General features: G+C 52.5%; 5 protein-coding genes across 5 annotated transcripts; 2 read left to right on the plus strand and 3 right to left on the minus strand.

Annotated features, from left to right (window-relative positions):
* Positions 1-380: 380 nt before the first annotated feature.
* On the minus strand, positions 381-1,132 carry PG994_002796 (uncharacterized protein; the record flags this gene model as incomplete). The annotated part of the gene is made up of 2 exons (XM_066854205.1): positions 381-923; positions 989-1,132. The coding sequence occupies 2 exons, from the start codon at positions 1,130-1,132 to the stop codon at positions 381-383; spliced, it is 687 nt and encodes a 228-aa protein (XP_066720060.1).
* Positions 1,133-2,549: 1,417 nt separating this feature from the next.
* PG994_002797 (glycosyl hydrolase family 61-domain-containing protein) lies at positions 2,550-3,299 on the minus strand (the record flags this gene model as incomplete). Its single annotated transcript, XM_066854206.1, has 1 exon — positions 2,550-3,299. The coding sequence occupies one exon, from the start codon at positions 3,297-3,299 to the stop codon at positions 2,550-2,552; it is 750 nt and encodes a 249-aa protein (XP_066720061.1).
* Positions 3,300-4,447: 1,148 nt separating this feature from the next.
* PG994_002798 (uncharacterized protein) lies at positions 4,448-5,323 on the plus strand (the record flags this gene model as incomplete). The annotated part of the gene is made up of 2 exons (XM_066854207.1): positions 4,448-4,499; positions 4,764-5,323. The coding sequence occupies 2 exons, from the start codon at positions 4,448-4,450 to the stop codon at positions 5,321-5,323; spliced, it is 612 nt and encodes a 203-aa protein (XP_066720062.1).
* Positions 5,324-6,585: 1,262 nt separating this feature from the next.
* On the plus strand, positions 6,586-12,377 carry PG994_002799 (uncharacterized protein; the record flags this gene model as incomplete). The annotated part of the gene is made up of 9 exons (XM_066854208.1): positions 6,586-8,072; positions 8,136-9,027; positions 9,081-9,232; positions 9,301-9,805; positions 9,859-10,245; positions 10,318-10,651; positions 10,697-11,014; positions 11,068-11,947; positions 12,116-12,377. 9 exons carry the CDS (start codon positions 6,586-6,588, stop codon positions 12,375-12,377), a joined length of 5,217 nt encoding a protein of 1,738 aa, XP_066720063.1.
* A 499-nt stretch (positions 12,378-12,876) lies between these two features.
* On the minus strand, positions 12,877-13,425 carry PG994_002800 (uncharacterized protein; the record flags this gene model as incomplete). Its single annotated transcript, XM_066854209.1, has 2 exons — positions 12,877-13,189; positions 13,274-13,425. 2 exons carry the CDS (start codon positions 13,423-13,425, stop codon positions 12,877-12,879), a joined length of 465 nt encoding a protein of 154 aa, XP_066720064.1.
* Positions 13,426-15,222: the final 1,797 nt, after the last annotated feature.

A 15,222-nucleotide genomic window follows, 5' to 3' on the forward strand; every position in this document is an offset into this window, starting at 1 on the left:
ATCTATTGAGAGTCATTTATTAAAGAAGCATTGATATATTAGTCGTAATAGCTTTGGGCTTGTTGGGTCAAACCATCCGTTCTGCAATGACATCTAGCAAGACGCATTATGGCAGTGGCCTGGAGAGGTGTCTGCCTGGAACTACATCATGAGGGATTCTTTATTTTACTAGCTGGGATCGCACTGCGGCAGCTGAACTAGGGCTGTTGGGGCTCCTAGAAGTCACAAAGAGGTTTGTTACCATTATCCTGTCGGTCTATCAGTTTATTCTATTATTCATTGACTCGCTAGTATCAAAGCGATTGTCCCTGAGTAGAACCACCATCATTCGTGAGAACGAGTCCATATGTAGGGTAACATAATTCTCATATTCATGAGACTTATGGTTTCATCTGAGGGCCTTCTACCCTATTTCTCTTGCTTGCTAGTTGGCATTGGGTATCATATTGGTCGATATCGTCGAGAGCCTCATCCATCAGTGCCTTTGGATAGTGAATGAGTATTGTGGGCGATCCGTCCCTCGAGGTGTATTCCGATACGTTTGTCCAGTGAACAGCCATAACTCGTTCTATGGACTCGGTTTGTTTCTCGCTCAATCGGCCAGTGATCTTGTAGGACATCCAGTAAGCATGATCATGTTCATCTTCCCAATTCGCCGGTGGATTAGCTAAGATGCCTGAGTCATCCAATGTGACAAAGATGTCATGCACAAAGCTGATGTGGACTTCGCCCTGGTAAACCACGTCACAACAGTCTCCATTCTGTTCTACAGGACCGTCACATCCGTTTGAACTAATGGCGTTGGCGTGTGACTCGTAGACGTGAAGAGAAATGTTGTAGATACGACGGGCAACTCGACGGCTCTCCCTGTTGACCAGGAATATGGCACTGGGTTTCATGCGGCGGCTGACGTGAATCGATTTCTTTCTGGAGTAAGTTTGTCCAACACCATCTCTGGCGAGAAGCCGGTTTTGGGAACACCCAATACCAGGTGTCGATCCTTGTAGGCCTCAAGAGCGGCCTCGTGCCAGATAGCACGGCGAACCTCAGGTGGCAGTTGGGAGAACTGGGGGAAATCTTTGGTCGTCAAGTTGGTGAAGCTGCGGCTCCTGCTTGCAACTGTCGTGGCCATGGTAATGCGTGCAAACTCCTCGGTCGAGCTGCAGGGTCAAAGTCGTCTGTACAAGGGAGACAGTCGAACAAGCAACGCCACCTATGATCTGGCGTGGGAGAACAGTCGGTTTGAGCTTTCGATGAAATGGGAAAGGGGAGCTACGTAAACCTGCGGGTTGGCTCGCCAATATGATGGAGAATGCAATTCGCCCTTTCATCGGTTGGAATTGGATGGATGGATGGAAACCATTTGATTGTGTTGTGAACGTCAAGGGCTTGTTTGGGGGATGACGAAGTGAAGTGGGGGAGCTTTAGAAACTGTACATACGGTAAGTAAGTACAGGCAGGCACCTTGGTAACAGTGCGTACTTGGCTGCTCTTTCCACTTGAGTTCTAGTTGAGGGAATGTTAAGGTTGATGGGGAACCTGAAATGTTCCCGGTGCTGTAAGCTTGCTCTTGCCCGTTCCTGCCATTTCTTTTCTGGGTCCAGGATAATACACTGTTTCTTGAGCATGGCTGGTGGCCACGGGCTCAAGTCCGGCTGCTATCTTTTGAGATCGGCTGACTGTTGCACGGTCAAGAGCAACAAATGATACATTAGGTGCTATCTAAAGGAAAGTAAGAATGCGTACGGAAGAGAATAACGTTGCGGTTCTATACCTATATAAATAAAAGACACTAGGTGGCTGAGTACGTGACCCTCAGGGAATTTACAGGGTAGACCAGTGGGTGTATGTACCAAGGAAAGTGCCACGTCACATCTCATCGATTGTGTTTGTTCGCATAAGATGCTATAGTTGAGAACGTGTGAACAACGTGCCAAATTGATTGGCAGTTCGCTCACGTTTGACAATTCTCTGCGTACTGTCCCATATGCACTTATTCGGCGAGCTCTGACAGAATGCCAATGCAAGTGCATTGCAACGTCTCCATACTATAAACATTGGTGGATAGGGCCAAGCAGAGCATCTGGAAATGGACACTGTGGGATTAATTGCCTCTCACTCCGCCTGCTTCCGGCAGCTGGCTCCGTTGCAGCTCACCATGGCTCTGCGGTACATCTCTTCTGGAAGGGTCTTGGTAGCTCTTTCCTAGGTGTTTACGGGTCACTCTCATGACGATGCCGCCGTCAGGGTTTGTCTTTGGCATAACTGAGATGAAAAAAATTTGTCATCCCATCACTCAGGCGCTGGAGGAAGCTGAAGTCTATTACTCATCGAATAGTACTACGTTTGTCTTCGTCTATGAGCCCCTCTCCAACCTCCGAAGTATGGCAAGTGATATTGTATCATAGAGCAGCAGCTTGGTAGCTACATGTAGACAAGTGGAAAGGTATATACGGGACGGGAAGGACAAGGGTTTAGTAAACACCGCATTTTCAACGCATCTCTATCAGCATCCACAAAGTTCCTTCTCCATCCCAACCAGCTCAGACCTAGCCTGTGAACATGCTGGGACCAGGCATATCATAGCTCATGATAGTCTGGTAGGGGTTGAACAAGATGCCCGGGTGGTCCGCCGTGTAAAGCGCCGTGCCCAGCGTGCCGGACGGCTTAGCGGTGCCCGACCCCGTGATCTGGATATTGAAGCACTGCGGGTAGTTCTGGGCGCCGTTGGCCGACCCGGCGGCGTGCAGCGCGATGATCTCGTGGCGGAAGACGTAGTTGCCGGGCGCGATGCCGGTGGGGACCTTGGTCGTCCAGGTGTTGTTGTTGGCGATCAGGTCCTCCGATGCCCACGTCTGGGTATCGTAGTCGATCCCGGCGGCGGCGATCTTGACCCACGCCAGCTTGGTCGGGTCGGCCCGGCTGCAGTCGCCGTCGCAGGCCGCGAGGTAGCTCAGGATGGGCCCCTGCGCGTGCGGCCACGGCTGCTTGTTGGCCGCCTCCCAGTAGAAGGCCACTTCGCCGCCCGCGGGGACCGTCGCGGTCAGCGCGCCGGGCGACGCGTTCTTGTGGCAGTTGATGGCCGCGGTCCCGTACTCGCTGGGCGCCACGAAGCCGATGTCGAGGTTCTCGGCGTACCAGGCCGCGATGGCGGGGACGGCGCCGCCGTTCTTCTTGGCGTAGTAGTAGTCGAGGAGGAAGCCCTGTTGGTGCTTGCCGTTGATCCAAAAGTCGGTGACGAGGCCGTGGCCCGCGACCACGCTGGCGAGCGCGCCGAGGAGGGATACTGAGATCTTCATCCTGAGGCTTGCTGCTTTGGGGTTCGGTTTGTGCTTCTGGAAAGGGCTTGTTTCAAAAGAGAAGCGTCCGCTCGGAATATGGAAGTGTCCAGCAATTATAGGCGGTCGTGAGATGTTTGTCAGCCACGCCTCGATCGTGATGCCAAGGGGGCAGGTGCTCTAATAGGCGGAAGTTCATATTGTAATTAGTGGGAGCCCAAGATGCAGGTGGGTGGAAGTTCATGATTTTGGTAAATGAGTTCCACTAATGGGGCTTTTCCATTTGCGAATACCTCTGCTCTGCTGTTGTCGGTTACATTGCCGGATCAGGATATCCGGCACGTCAACCGCCGAGGGCGGAGGGTTATGATCGAACCCTCAATACAGGCAAGTCTATTGCTGCTCGTAGTGGAGGCCGTCATTTCTCTATTTAGCTGATGTGCTGTGTATTTGCAGCTCTCGAAGAATATCGTTCCACCAAACCAGTCGAGACCCTGGACAGGAACGATCACATACACTTTGTAGTCTTTCCCGCTGACTTACTCACGCTGCTACAGACATTCCTGAAGCCGGGATGAGTTTATCCTGTATTGTGGAAAAGTGGGTAGGGGTTTTATGTAAGTTGTTCTTTGCTTGCTTTCTATCGTCGGGGCATCACCGCAGCCACAACACCATATTTGCAGAGTTCTTTCTGGTAAAGATGAGTACTCGACGGCGGTCATGTAACCTTAGGACCCCTGTAGTTCAACGCGTTGGCTATGGATAAGGAGTAAACCGTCCATATGTAGAACATGCACATACAGCTTCTACGACAAGCGAGATCGAATTCCTAGTTGCACCTCCCGAAACCTCTCTGACTGTATGCATGTTAATATCAAATCTAAAGTTGGCAACTGACGGCGGTCTAATTGCTTACCAACCAGATCCGCAATGGGAAGCAGATGTACCACAGTAGCCATTGGAACTACAGCACTGATTGTTGAAGTCGCCGCCGGCGCAAGTCAGCCCCGACTTGTTACCACACGTACCGTCTTTGGAAGGAATGTTCGTCGTGAGACATCCACTGGATGAACCTTTCTGGCTGTGAAGATATTTAGCGAAATGGTCTTTATAACCTTGGTGAGAGAAGGGGGCCTGAAAGCCCCAGAGACTTACCATCCTTGGCCACAATGACTGTTGGTGTTACCACAATATCCATTGCTCGAACAACAAGATCCAAAGGTAGACCCGGCACAAGTCTTGCCGTTCTTCCCACAGCTTCCATCCGTTGATACGTTACCGGCACCGCCGTCGCATGTCCCAAACGAGCTCTGGCAGCCTGCACCGCAATGAGTGCTGGTCTTGCCACAATACCCGCTAGCCGAGCAGCAATCGCCAAATGTAGAGCCTTTGCACGTCTTTCCGTTCTTTCCACAGCTCCCGTCGGTTGATACATCTACTGGTCCCTCGCATGTACCGAACGGGGTCTGACAACCGGCTCCGCAGTGCGTACTCGTCTTCCCGCAATATCCGCTGGACGAGCAACAAACGCCAAAGGCGGAGCCCTCGCACGTCTTTCCATTCTTCCCGCAGCTTCCATCGACGGAGACATCCCCCGCGGCGCCAGAGCAGGTGCCAAACCCGGACTGGCATCCGGCCGAGCAGTGCTCGGACGAGCTCCCGCAGTACCCGCTCGAGGAACAGCAGTCACCGAACGTCGATCCCTTGCAGGTCTTGCCGTTGGCGCCGCACATGCCGTCCACGGACACGTCGGAGGCCGTCGTGCAGTTCCCCGACGCCGACGGCTGGCACCCCGGTCCACAGTGGGCCTCCGAGTCGCCACAGAATCCGCTGGCGGAACAGCACCCGCCGAAGACGGAGCCTTTGCACGTCTTGCCGTTCGCACCGCAGGACCCGTCCGTGGACGTGTCACCCGAGGTGGGCGGGCCGCCGCCCCCGGTAGAAGTGCAGTTGCCGAACGAGGACTGGCAGCCAGTGGAGCAGTGGTCCGGGGTGGCGCCGCACCAGCCGCCCGAGGAACAACAGTTGCCAAAGGTCGAGCCTAGGCAAGTCTTCTTGCCGCTGCCGCCACAAGTGCCGTCTTCGCTGATGTTGCTGGGAGGACCACATTTGCCGAAGAGGGGCTGGCATGTACTTCCGCAGTGGCCGGCGGTGCTCCCACAGAAGCCGCTGGAGGAGCAACAGTCACCGAACGCCGACCCAGTGCAGTTGAACTGGTTGCTTCCTCCGCAGCTACCATCGGGAGACGTACTACCGGGCCCCGGGGGTGTCACTGGGGCGGCGTTACAGTTTCCTGCCAACGGTTGGCTGGATTGATAAGGCAAATGTCAGTGTCATCGCCAGCCACCGCTCAGTCCATAAGGAAATTGGAGAAACAACAACATACCAGCCTTCGCCACAGAATTTCTGGGAACGGCCGCATATTCCATCCTTAGAGCAGCATGCTCCCCACGTAGGAGTACAAACGAAGCCCGTGGAGCCGCCGCAAGTGCCATCTATCGTCTCGACGCCGGTTTCCCAAGCGGGAGGGGCATTGGACGTGGCGGTCTGAGATAGAACAAGGGTCGGCAAAAGCCAGAGTGAGATTGACAGCAACATTGTGAAAGGCCTCAAACGCAAGAGATGTTGGTAACGTGATGGACTGTTGCCGTGGACGAGCGACTCTGGGCTACATAAGGTAGTGTAACACTTCTCTATATAAGATACCTTCAACTCTATAGCGGATGACCATTGACCCATTGCTTACTACGCGTCTGTAACGTTGTAATCTCGCTCACTCAATGCGATGGCCGTATAGCCGAATATTACTAAAAGGATCCAGATCACGCCACCCTTAGCTTGCCAAGTTTTCCAGATTCCAATACCACTATCGATTTTATACGATGGCTGCATCATATAGCTCGCTCAGATTGACCAAGTAGGCCAATCAGGTTGCATTGCCCCTGAGAAATAAGCTTTTGTGATATTTAAAATTCATTATAAGTGAACTGCCCTGTTATACTCTGGGCTTCGTATAATCCTCCTAAATCTGATTGGACAAAAGAAGGGTCTCCATTCCAGGGCTCTCCTCTTCTACGTTCCTTGGCCGTGAGTCCAGCCAATCGGCCACGCCCGTGAGTTTTAAGGGTTAGTCGGCGGCGAGCGACGGCGAACGACGGCGAGCGATTAAAATGGTCAGCTTTGGTTAATATTCCGAGGACGAAAAAAATCAGCTGAACTTATATGATGACCCATGCCTTAAATACCTGCTAACCTCGCTGCTGTTCGTCGGGGAAGGTCAAAACCAAGGAAGACGGTGATACTTACCATGCCGCCTCCAGGGACCATCCGTGGCGCTATTTGGGCCATTATCGGTCTCTTTCTGTTGCTTCTGGGCTCACCAGTTGTCTATGCGAGATCCAATACTCCTCAACACCAACCACTTCAACCACGATACTATGGAGAGAGTACCTGTCTTCGCTCTGGGGATGCCACTTTCCCGCCGTCCCAGAGAGAGTCTGTAGGGTCACCTCGTGGACCTGCACACCAGAACCCGGCCAAAGCCCCACCCCAGCCCATGAACGAAGCCGTTGCGGCACTCGACGCAGAGTTGATGCAATCTCATCATGTGCCCGGCCGCCGAGACGTTCACCATGACCTCATGAAACGTGATGGCCCCTTGTACTGCAAAGACGGGCCCTGCATTGATGGCAGCTGCTGTGGCAAAGACAGCATCTGCGGCTATGGCCCGGACTTCTGCGGCGATGGTTGCCAATCGCAGTGCAACGCCACCGCGATGTGTGGCGAGTTTAGCGAGAATGCCGACATGCCTTGTGGCATGAAGCTGTGCTGCTCAGCTACCGGCTGGTGCGGTACCACCGAATCCTATTGTCATAACGCCGACCCTCTACATGGTACCCTGCCATGCCAAGCTGGCTACGGCTCGTGTTCCATCACAGGCAGGCCATCTTGCGCTGAGGGCAGCGGCAGCACCAATGGCCGCACTGTGGGCTATTACCAATCGTGGAATGTCCGCGACCGAGTCTGCAACAAGGTCGCCCCTGACCAGCTCAACACCACCGGGTATACACACCTGTTTTACTCTTTTGCATCCATCGACCCAGCCACCTTCAAGATCGCGCCCGCTCACTCAGACGACCCAGAGATGATGAGAGAGTTCACCAAACTATCGAGCGGCGGCAAACTGCAGACGTGGATTGCCATCGGCGGCTTCGACTTCAGCGATCCGGGCCAGAGGACCCATACGACGTGGAGCGACCTCTGCACCACCAAAGAGCGGCGCGCGGCGTTCATCAGCTCCGTCAGGGACTACATGGACGAGTACGGCTTCCAGGGCGTGGATCTGGACTGGGAATACCCCGGCGCCCCGGAGCGTGGCGGTCGCAAACTGGCCGATACGCGCAACCTGGCCATGCTCGTCCGCGAGATGCGCGCGGCCTACGGCACGGCGTACGGCATCAGTCTCACGCTGGCCCCGGACTACTGGTACCTCCGCTGGTTCGACGCCAAGGCCATGGAGCCGTACGTGGACTTCTTCGGCTTCATGGCGTACGATCTGCACGGGTCCTGGGACGCGGACGTGAAGACGCTCGGCAAGCTGGTGCGTGGGCAGGCCGACATCCGAGAGATCTCTAACAACACGGTGCCGCTCTGGTTCGATGGCCTGAACCCCGCGAAAATCAACTTCGGACTTGCTATGTATGGTCGCGGGTATACCCTGTCAGACCCTAGCTGCACCGACTTGCTCTGTTCCTTCGCCGGACCCAGCAAAGCGGCCCCTTGTACCAACTTTGAGTATGGACCCATACCCAACCCCCCAAGCTACGTAGTGTTTTAGTACTGACCTCATCTTGACAGTGGTGTAATGTCCCTGGTCGAGATTAAACAACTAATCAAGCGGCTTGGGATAACGCCGAAGTATCTGCCCGAATCGATGATGAAGCAGATCACTTGGGATGACCAGTGGATTGGATATGACGACGAGGAGACGTTTGCCAAGAAGAAAGCTTTCGCCGACGGCATGTGCTTTGGAGGAACCATGGTCTGGAGTATCGACTTCCAGGTGCCCGGCTCCGGCGCCCCAGACGATGATCTCCAAGTAGTCTACCTGGCCCCCGAGGTTTATTCCAACGCGCCCGCTCAGTGCACCCCGCCTTGCGTCATGGTGTTTCCTCCCACCGCTCTCCCCTCCGCGACAAACGTCTCGATACCACCATACACGTCTTCCATTATTGTGGGAAGCGGGGATAACAAGAAGACGGTCACGGTGACGGTGAATCCACCCGCTATCACTACCAACTCTATGGGTTTCTTCAACATCAATGCCACGTCGGGCCAGGAGACGGGAACGCTGCAGCCAACCCAGAGCATCGACGTCCCACCTGTCGTCACGACTATTACCGACGATGGTGGCCTGATCTATACGCGGACACTGTACCTACCTCCCTGGCCCCTCATCACACTCGGCCCGCCTCCATCGGGTGGATGGACCACGGGGGGACCACTACCGACTGGGGAGCCAGGGAGTACAGGCGGTGGTGGTAATTTCCCTACGCCCGTCTGGCCACCCTCATTTCCACCGACTACCCAGCCTCCCAGCCAAACCACCGATGCCCCAGGACCGGAACCGACAGTCTGGCCAGACTCTTGGGATGTGTTTCCTGTGGACCATGATGTTGATGACGACGGTGAGGACGACGATGGCGATGGGCCCAAGTACAAGACCAGTTGCGATCTGTGGTTTTTCTTCGTAAGTCATTCTCTTCTTGTAATTGTTTCTTCTCATTGACATGGTCTTGCCAGGTATGCATCAAGTGGGAGGGTATCGTCATTGGAGGGTGGGAATGGAATCTACCCACCGGTGTCTGGGGCCCTGGGCCGCCGGCGCTGGACAAAATCAAACTGCCGCCCAACATCCGCATTGACGGGCAGTTGCCACCATGGCCAAAGATCACGTAAGTGTGCAACGCAAGTATTAGGACAAACGGGGCCTGCTGACAAGAAGATATTTGCGTGATAACAGGATCGGACCTGGAGGCAAGCCTACACACCCACCCAAGCCGGCCGATTGCGAGCCCGCCGAGGCCTCTCTCTGCATGACCACCAGCTCCTTCGCCACCACGGTGTCCAACGGCGCCACGCGCACCACGGCCACGCAGGTCAAGTCGACCTGCGCCACCATCACCGGCTGCCACCTCCGCGACGTCGAGGCCACCACGTCGGCCGACGCCTGCACGCTGCAACCGACTGCGGGCGCCGCTGTGGGGCGCAGGGCCCGCGACTGGTTTGGGGGCGAGTGCGACAAGCCCATCGGCGACGCCGTCGTCTTGCCCTATCGTCCCGACCGGCCAGCCGACATCGACGCCATACGCGCTGTTCTCGACGAGCGAAAGGCCGTCTTGGGCGACGACGCCGGGAGCTACGAGGAGTTCACGGCGCCCGATTTGGGGTTCACGGCGTATTTCTGGATCAAGGGCATGGGGCGTAGAACGTTTGACGCCCTGAACGATGAACGGCGTGTTCCGCAGGTAAGGGGCTTTTCCTTCCCCGAAGATATGATGCCCTGCCGTATGATGCTGAGATGTGGTGCGCTCGCACGCCCGTGCCTGAGATCCGACGCGCCTACTTCTACGAATTCGAGAATGGTGTCCGAATTTTGAATAACGGCGACAGATTACGGGAAAAGCCGCCGTTACTGCCAAGATACAATCAAAGACGAATGCATCGTGGTAGTGACGATGACACTGAAGACGGCCTGAACCAGACGCTGACTCCGCCCGCAACATTGAACCCGGTCAAGTGGGGCCCAGACTCGGAGCCGAATTCCAAATGGCACCTAGGACAGATCTCGACACCACCCAACGTGGTTTTCCAGAAGGATGGGCCCTACACGTATAGCTACGACGACAGCCTAGGAAAAGGTCAGACCATCTTCATCCTTGACGATGGCTTTGTGGATATCCCGGCGGTACGTAACCTAGTAGTCAACACGACGCGCTGATATCGGGGACTGGGTGGACTAACGAGCTCCCCCATACAGGAATTTGGCGGGGCCGTCGAAGAGATCCTCTTGAAAAGATACGGCAAGGATCTCCCCGAAGAGAACGATCATGGCCCGCTGGTGGCCGCTTTTGCCGGTGGCCGGACGCTTGGCGTGGCCAAAAATGCCAGGATGATTCATGTCCAGACGCCCTTCGAGTTGAATAGAAACTGGCCCATTGAGAGATTCCTTGAAGCCCTCATCAATGTGGCCAATCGATGCATTGGAACTAAAGATACGACAGTGGTAAACATGTCGTGGGGCCTGCCATTGGAACAAGCCAATATAGGAGTGTGGCAGATTATGGGTAAGAATTTCATCGACAGGTTCATTGGTGAGCGTTACTGGAGGGCTTTATACTAACTATGACGTCGTGCAGAGTCACTTATGAAGGCAATAGGGGACAAGTATGGGACCGTTTTCGTCGCAGCGGCAGGTAACGATAACGAAGAAGTCGCCGACTTCCCGGCCCTTTTTGGGGTCAGTGCTGGGAAGTTGCCTAATTTGCTTGTGGTCGGTGGCTCTACCAAGGACGGCACCAAGACGCCCGGGAGCAACTACGGGGATTTGGTCAACGTGTATGCACCAGGAATGGATCTGGATTACCCCCCAGACTGGCCACATGAGAAAAGGCCAGAGGGCGTCTATGGGACATCTTTCGGTAAACTCCAAGATCCATTGCCCCACTGTATTGGAAGTGAAACTAAGCCGACTTCTCTCACCGCGCCTAAGCTGCACCACAAGTTGCAGGACTCGTCGCCTACATCCGAGCCCACCCAGACATAGACGCCCAGACGCCCAGCGCCGTCAAGGCCAAGGTTCTAGAGCTCTCCAGAACCGTTAGGACCGCAGCCGAGATCGGGGGCAAGGTCAAGGTGGTTTGGAACGGACAGAGTGGTACGCAGACCTGCGGCACCAAGAAACAGCGGCGCGGGCTCCTGTCATGGCTCTACCGGCATCAGGATGACGACGACGACAGCTGCCCACTCCCCGGCCAGCCCGGCAGCGGCTCGCCCGGCAACCTACCCCTAGGGCCCCCCGTGTCCTTCACCCGCGGCCCCGCCGGCCCGAGCTGCACGGCCAGCTGCGGCCAGCTATGCAGCGGCTTCTGGTGCGGTCCCACGCCGACAGGCCCGCCGCCCGAACTCGAGCCCACTGAAACCACAGAGCCGGGCGGCATGCCTACCAACTGCGTCTCGTCGACCACGACAATGTCGTGTCGTGGTGCCGGCGTGGGCAAGGACTGCCACACGGCGACGCGGTGCCTCGCAACGGGCCCGCTGCTGACCGACTTCCCGACGCTACCGCCCAACACGGCGACGGCGATCCCGACCAACTGCGTGTCGACGACGACGTGGACCTCGTGCGGCCTCGGCGGCGGCGGCGGGCACGCGCCCGCGTGCGTGACGGGCCTGGGCTGCGCGGCCACCCGGGCGCCGGAGCCCACTACGACGACAACGCAGCCATCGGTCAGCTGGGAGCCGCACTCGGGCTTCCCCGCGCCCACGCCCCTGCCGTCCAAGGCCGTGGGGTGCAACGATGGGTGTCCGCTGGAGCCGAGCATCATGGAGGCGTGCGACATCGCGGCGCAGGAGTTTGTGAAGAATCCTGGCCAGACGTACGGGACTGGGTGAGTTTCTCTCTTTTTGAACATGGCGTTCCGCTATCCTGCCTCAATCAACCATATAGTTGCATACCATTCTTCTCCCCTTTTCTTCTGTTTTCACCGTCCCTTCTCGTATGAACATTTCACTGACTCGGTATGCACGCGCACGCGCACGTGCTTCCCGTGAAATAGCGACGACAAGATCCCCTCCTCTGTATGTGTGGACGGCACGGACAAATCCAACGGCAATTCTGTGGGCTGTAGGATCGGCTTCTTCGAGGAGGACTCGGTCGGGTCCCAGTGTCTTTGGAAGGGTTCCGAGGCGGCGCAGTGGTACAGCAACATCCGTAGCCAGTGCGCGACTTGCGGATACGCCTACGACACTTACAGCTTTTGTGAGATGATGATCATCTTTGAGGCGAAATGCGAAAGGACGGGTGGAGGACTTGAGTAACTACAAACAGGCATAGGTGAGGAAAAGGTCGGATATGGCGGATGAATGATTGTGCGATCGGCATCCTGTGTCTAGCCCTATTCATTAATGGCCCTATGGCAGACAGAGATGCTCTGTACATCTGTAATCATGCGATAGCTGTCGATTATACTCATAGATTGCTACACTTATTCCGAACTTAGCCTCAACATCCAGTAGTAACCTCTGTTAGGTCTCTCGTATGCCTATGGCAATATTTCGCCGATGTCCAACTTGAGTGTTTATGGAAACCCTGCTTTAGCTTTCGTTATACCTGGGAGATGATCCCTCACAGACCGTCTACTGTGCTCCGTCACACATGCTGCAGAAGCCTCTCGCGTTCCAGATGCCCCTTCCTGGCAGCTGCCTCCCTGGGTTTCAGTCCAATATGATTCTTGATATCACGAGACGCCCCTTGTTTGAGCAGCCACTCGACCGTCGCCGGCTGGCCACTCGCCGCGGCACCATGCAAGGGCGTGCCTCAGTCCACTTGCTGTCTACCCCTATCGTAGACGTCAGGATTATCAGGGACCGCGTCGACCGACGCATTTCCCACCCGGAGAAGATGCTCCAGCACGTGTACCAGCCCCTTGCGAGCACCAATCAGCATCGCGCTCCGGTCCTGTACCACGGCGCCGTGGTCCAGAAGCGCGGAAAAGATCTCCAGCTGCGCGTTGGTCTTGGCGGCGCGCTCGAGGGCCGAGTCCACCTCCCCGTACAGGTTGAAGTTTGAGTCGGCGCCGTGGTCGAGTAGGTACTCTACCAGCGGCAGATTGTTGCGGCCTACGGCTAGGCTGTGTGGGGAAGTTCGGCGGTTTAGCAGTGGGAAAAGTCGCGGTTCTACGAGCAAAAGGGGTGGGGGGAGACGGTGAACGTACATTAATGCATCTCCCACATAGTCAAAGTTGCTGTTAATATCCCAATTTCGTTCAAGCAGTTGATCGAAGGTACTCGTGTCCCAGTTTGATTGCTCGTTGCAAGCATCCATAGCAGCGTACACTTCATCATCTTCGACGGTAAATGAAGTCATGAGTTCTATCGGTTCTGCACTGGTGTGCGGTTTTGAGATCGTGTGTAGTGGCGGCCAACCTGGTGAGTAAGCTAAAGCACCCCTTACGGGCCACCCCCTCACGGGCCATTTTACTGAGCTACCCTTACCCCTGTAATCAAAGCCATTTCTACGGCTAGAATTGATATAAATACACTATCTTTCGTTGTTTTTAATAATAATACAGTCCTCCGCCTCCGTGCCATCATCTTTCATAGCTTTTATAGCGTTGCGAGGCCCTCTTAGTATTTCGACGTCGTTAGCTTCGTTCTCGTATATAACCCTACCCTTTAACTTTCGCTTAGCCCGGCGTATATTAGTTATATAAATAAATCGTTATCTCGGTACGATTCTTACTTTTTAATATATTTTCGTAATTTTTTTATCGAGTTTAGTTTAAAAATAATCGACTTAAGCTTTAAGATACGCGATTTTATTAACGCTTTAATTTAAGGCTTTATTAACCTTTTTAATAAAGAGTCGTTAAGAGGGTATTTTAAAAGTAGGGTCTATAGTAGTTAATTTTTAATTACTATTTTATAATTCCTAGCTATTAAAGGGTGTTTTAATAGGTATTAAAGTTAATTTAGCGAGGAAATTAAATATTAATTCTTTTTTAATTATTTTCGATAATTTTAAACGTGCTCGAGTAACTTTTATATCTTTTAAGATAACGTATTTTATTAATAACGGCTTTAAATAATCTCGTAAATAAATCTTAGCCGTTTTTTGAACGTTTTTAATTATAAAAAGAGTTAATATATTAATCTTAATTTAGCGGTATATTTTTAATATATTTATTTTCGTAGGCTTTAGTTTAAAGACCGTATTTAAGTATTTTTTTAAAATAATCTTTAACCTTTTTTTAATAAGCCGAAGATTTTTATATTTAAAACTTATATTATATAATTATAATATAGTTTATAAAAAATTAACTATTTTATTTAAAACATAAAGTTATAAAAAGTTATTATTTATATACGATTTATAATTATTATAAACTAGGATAATTTATTTATTATTATAGCGAAACCGTATATAAGGGATAAAGATGTTTTAAATCTAATCTAAAGCTATAGCATTACTAGTCTACTCTTCAAGCGACGCTTTAAACCGCTAGTTATCTTAAAGATGGCCGTTTTAGTCTAGAAACCACTGGCTTTAAACGTCGGCCCCTTTGAAAATAATTAGCGGTAGGAGGGGTACCCTATTATAGCTTATATACTCTAGGGTAGTAATTTATTCCCTTTTTCGACATTTTTTTTAAGGGTTAAATAACTAGTAGCTTTAATAACCACCTAGTGGTTACTATTAATGCTTTAGCCGATACTTATTTCGTTAATATTATAAAAGCGTTTAAAAGAGATATTAATTAGTTTCGAGGTATTAAATTTATTAAAAAAAACGTTAATATTTATTATTATAGCTTTATTAATCTAGTTATAGTTAATTACTTTTAACCTTATAGTTTTAATAAACTTATTTCTAGTTAAAAAACGAGTATGTTATCGTTATTTTAAAGTATAAGAAGCCCTAGAGGCGTTTAATATCCGCTAGGCTATAAACTTAAACTTAATTAACGCTGGCGCGAAGCTTAACTTAGCTTAATTAACGGCTTAATATATTAATTCGTTTTTTAAAAGTGGTGATAAGACTTACTAGTCTTTATTAAACTTACTTTTAATAGGTATATTAGCGAGACGGCGTTAAATATATAATTAAGGGGTTAATTATTTACGGGTAGATTTACGAGTAATTATTTTAAGCTTTATATTACGC

The sequence above is a fragment of the Apiospora phragmitis genome, assembly GCF_038363925.1.
Source record: "Apiospora phragmitis strain CBS 135458 chromosome Unknown utg000003l:1.0-2676785.0:1.0-2680665.0, whole genome shotgun sequence".
NCBI lineage: Eukaryota > Fungi > Ascomycota > Sordariomycetes > Amphisphaeriales > Apiosporaceae > Apiospora > Apiospora phragmitis.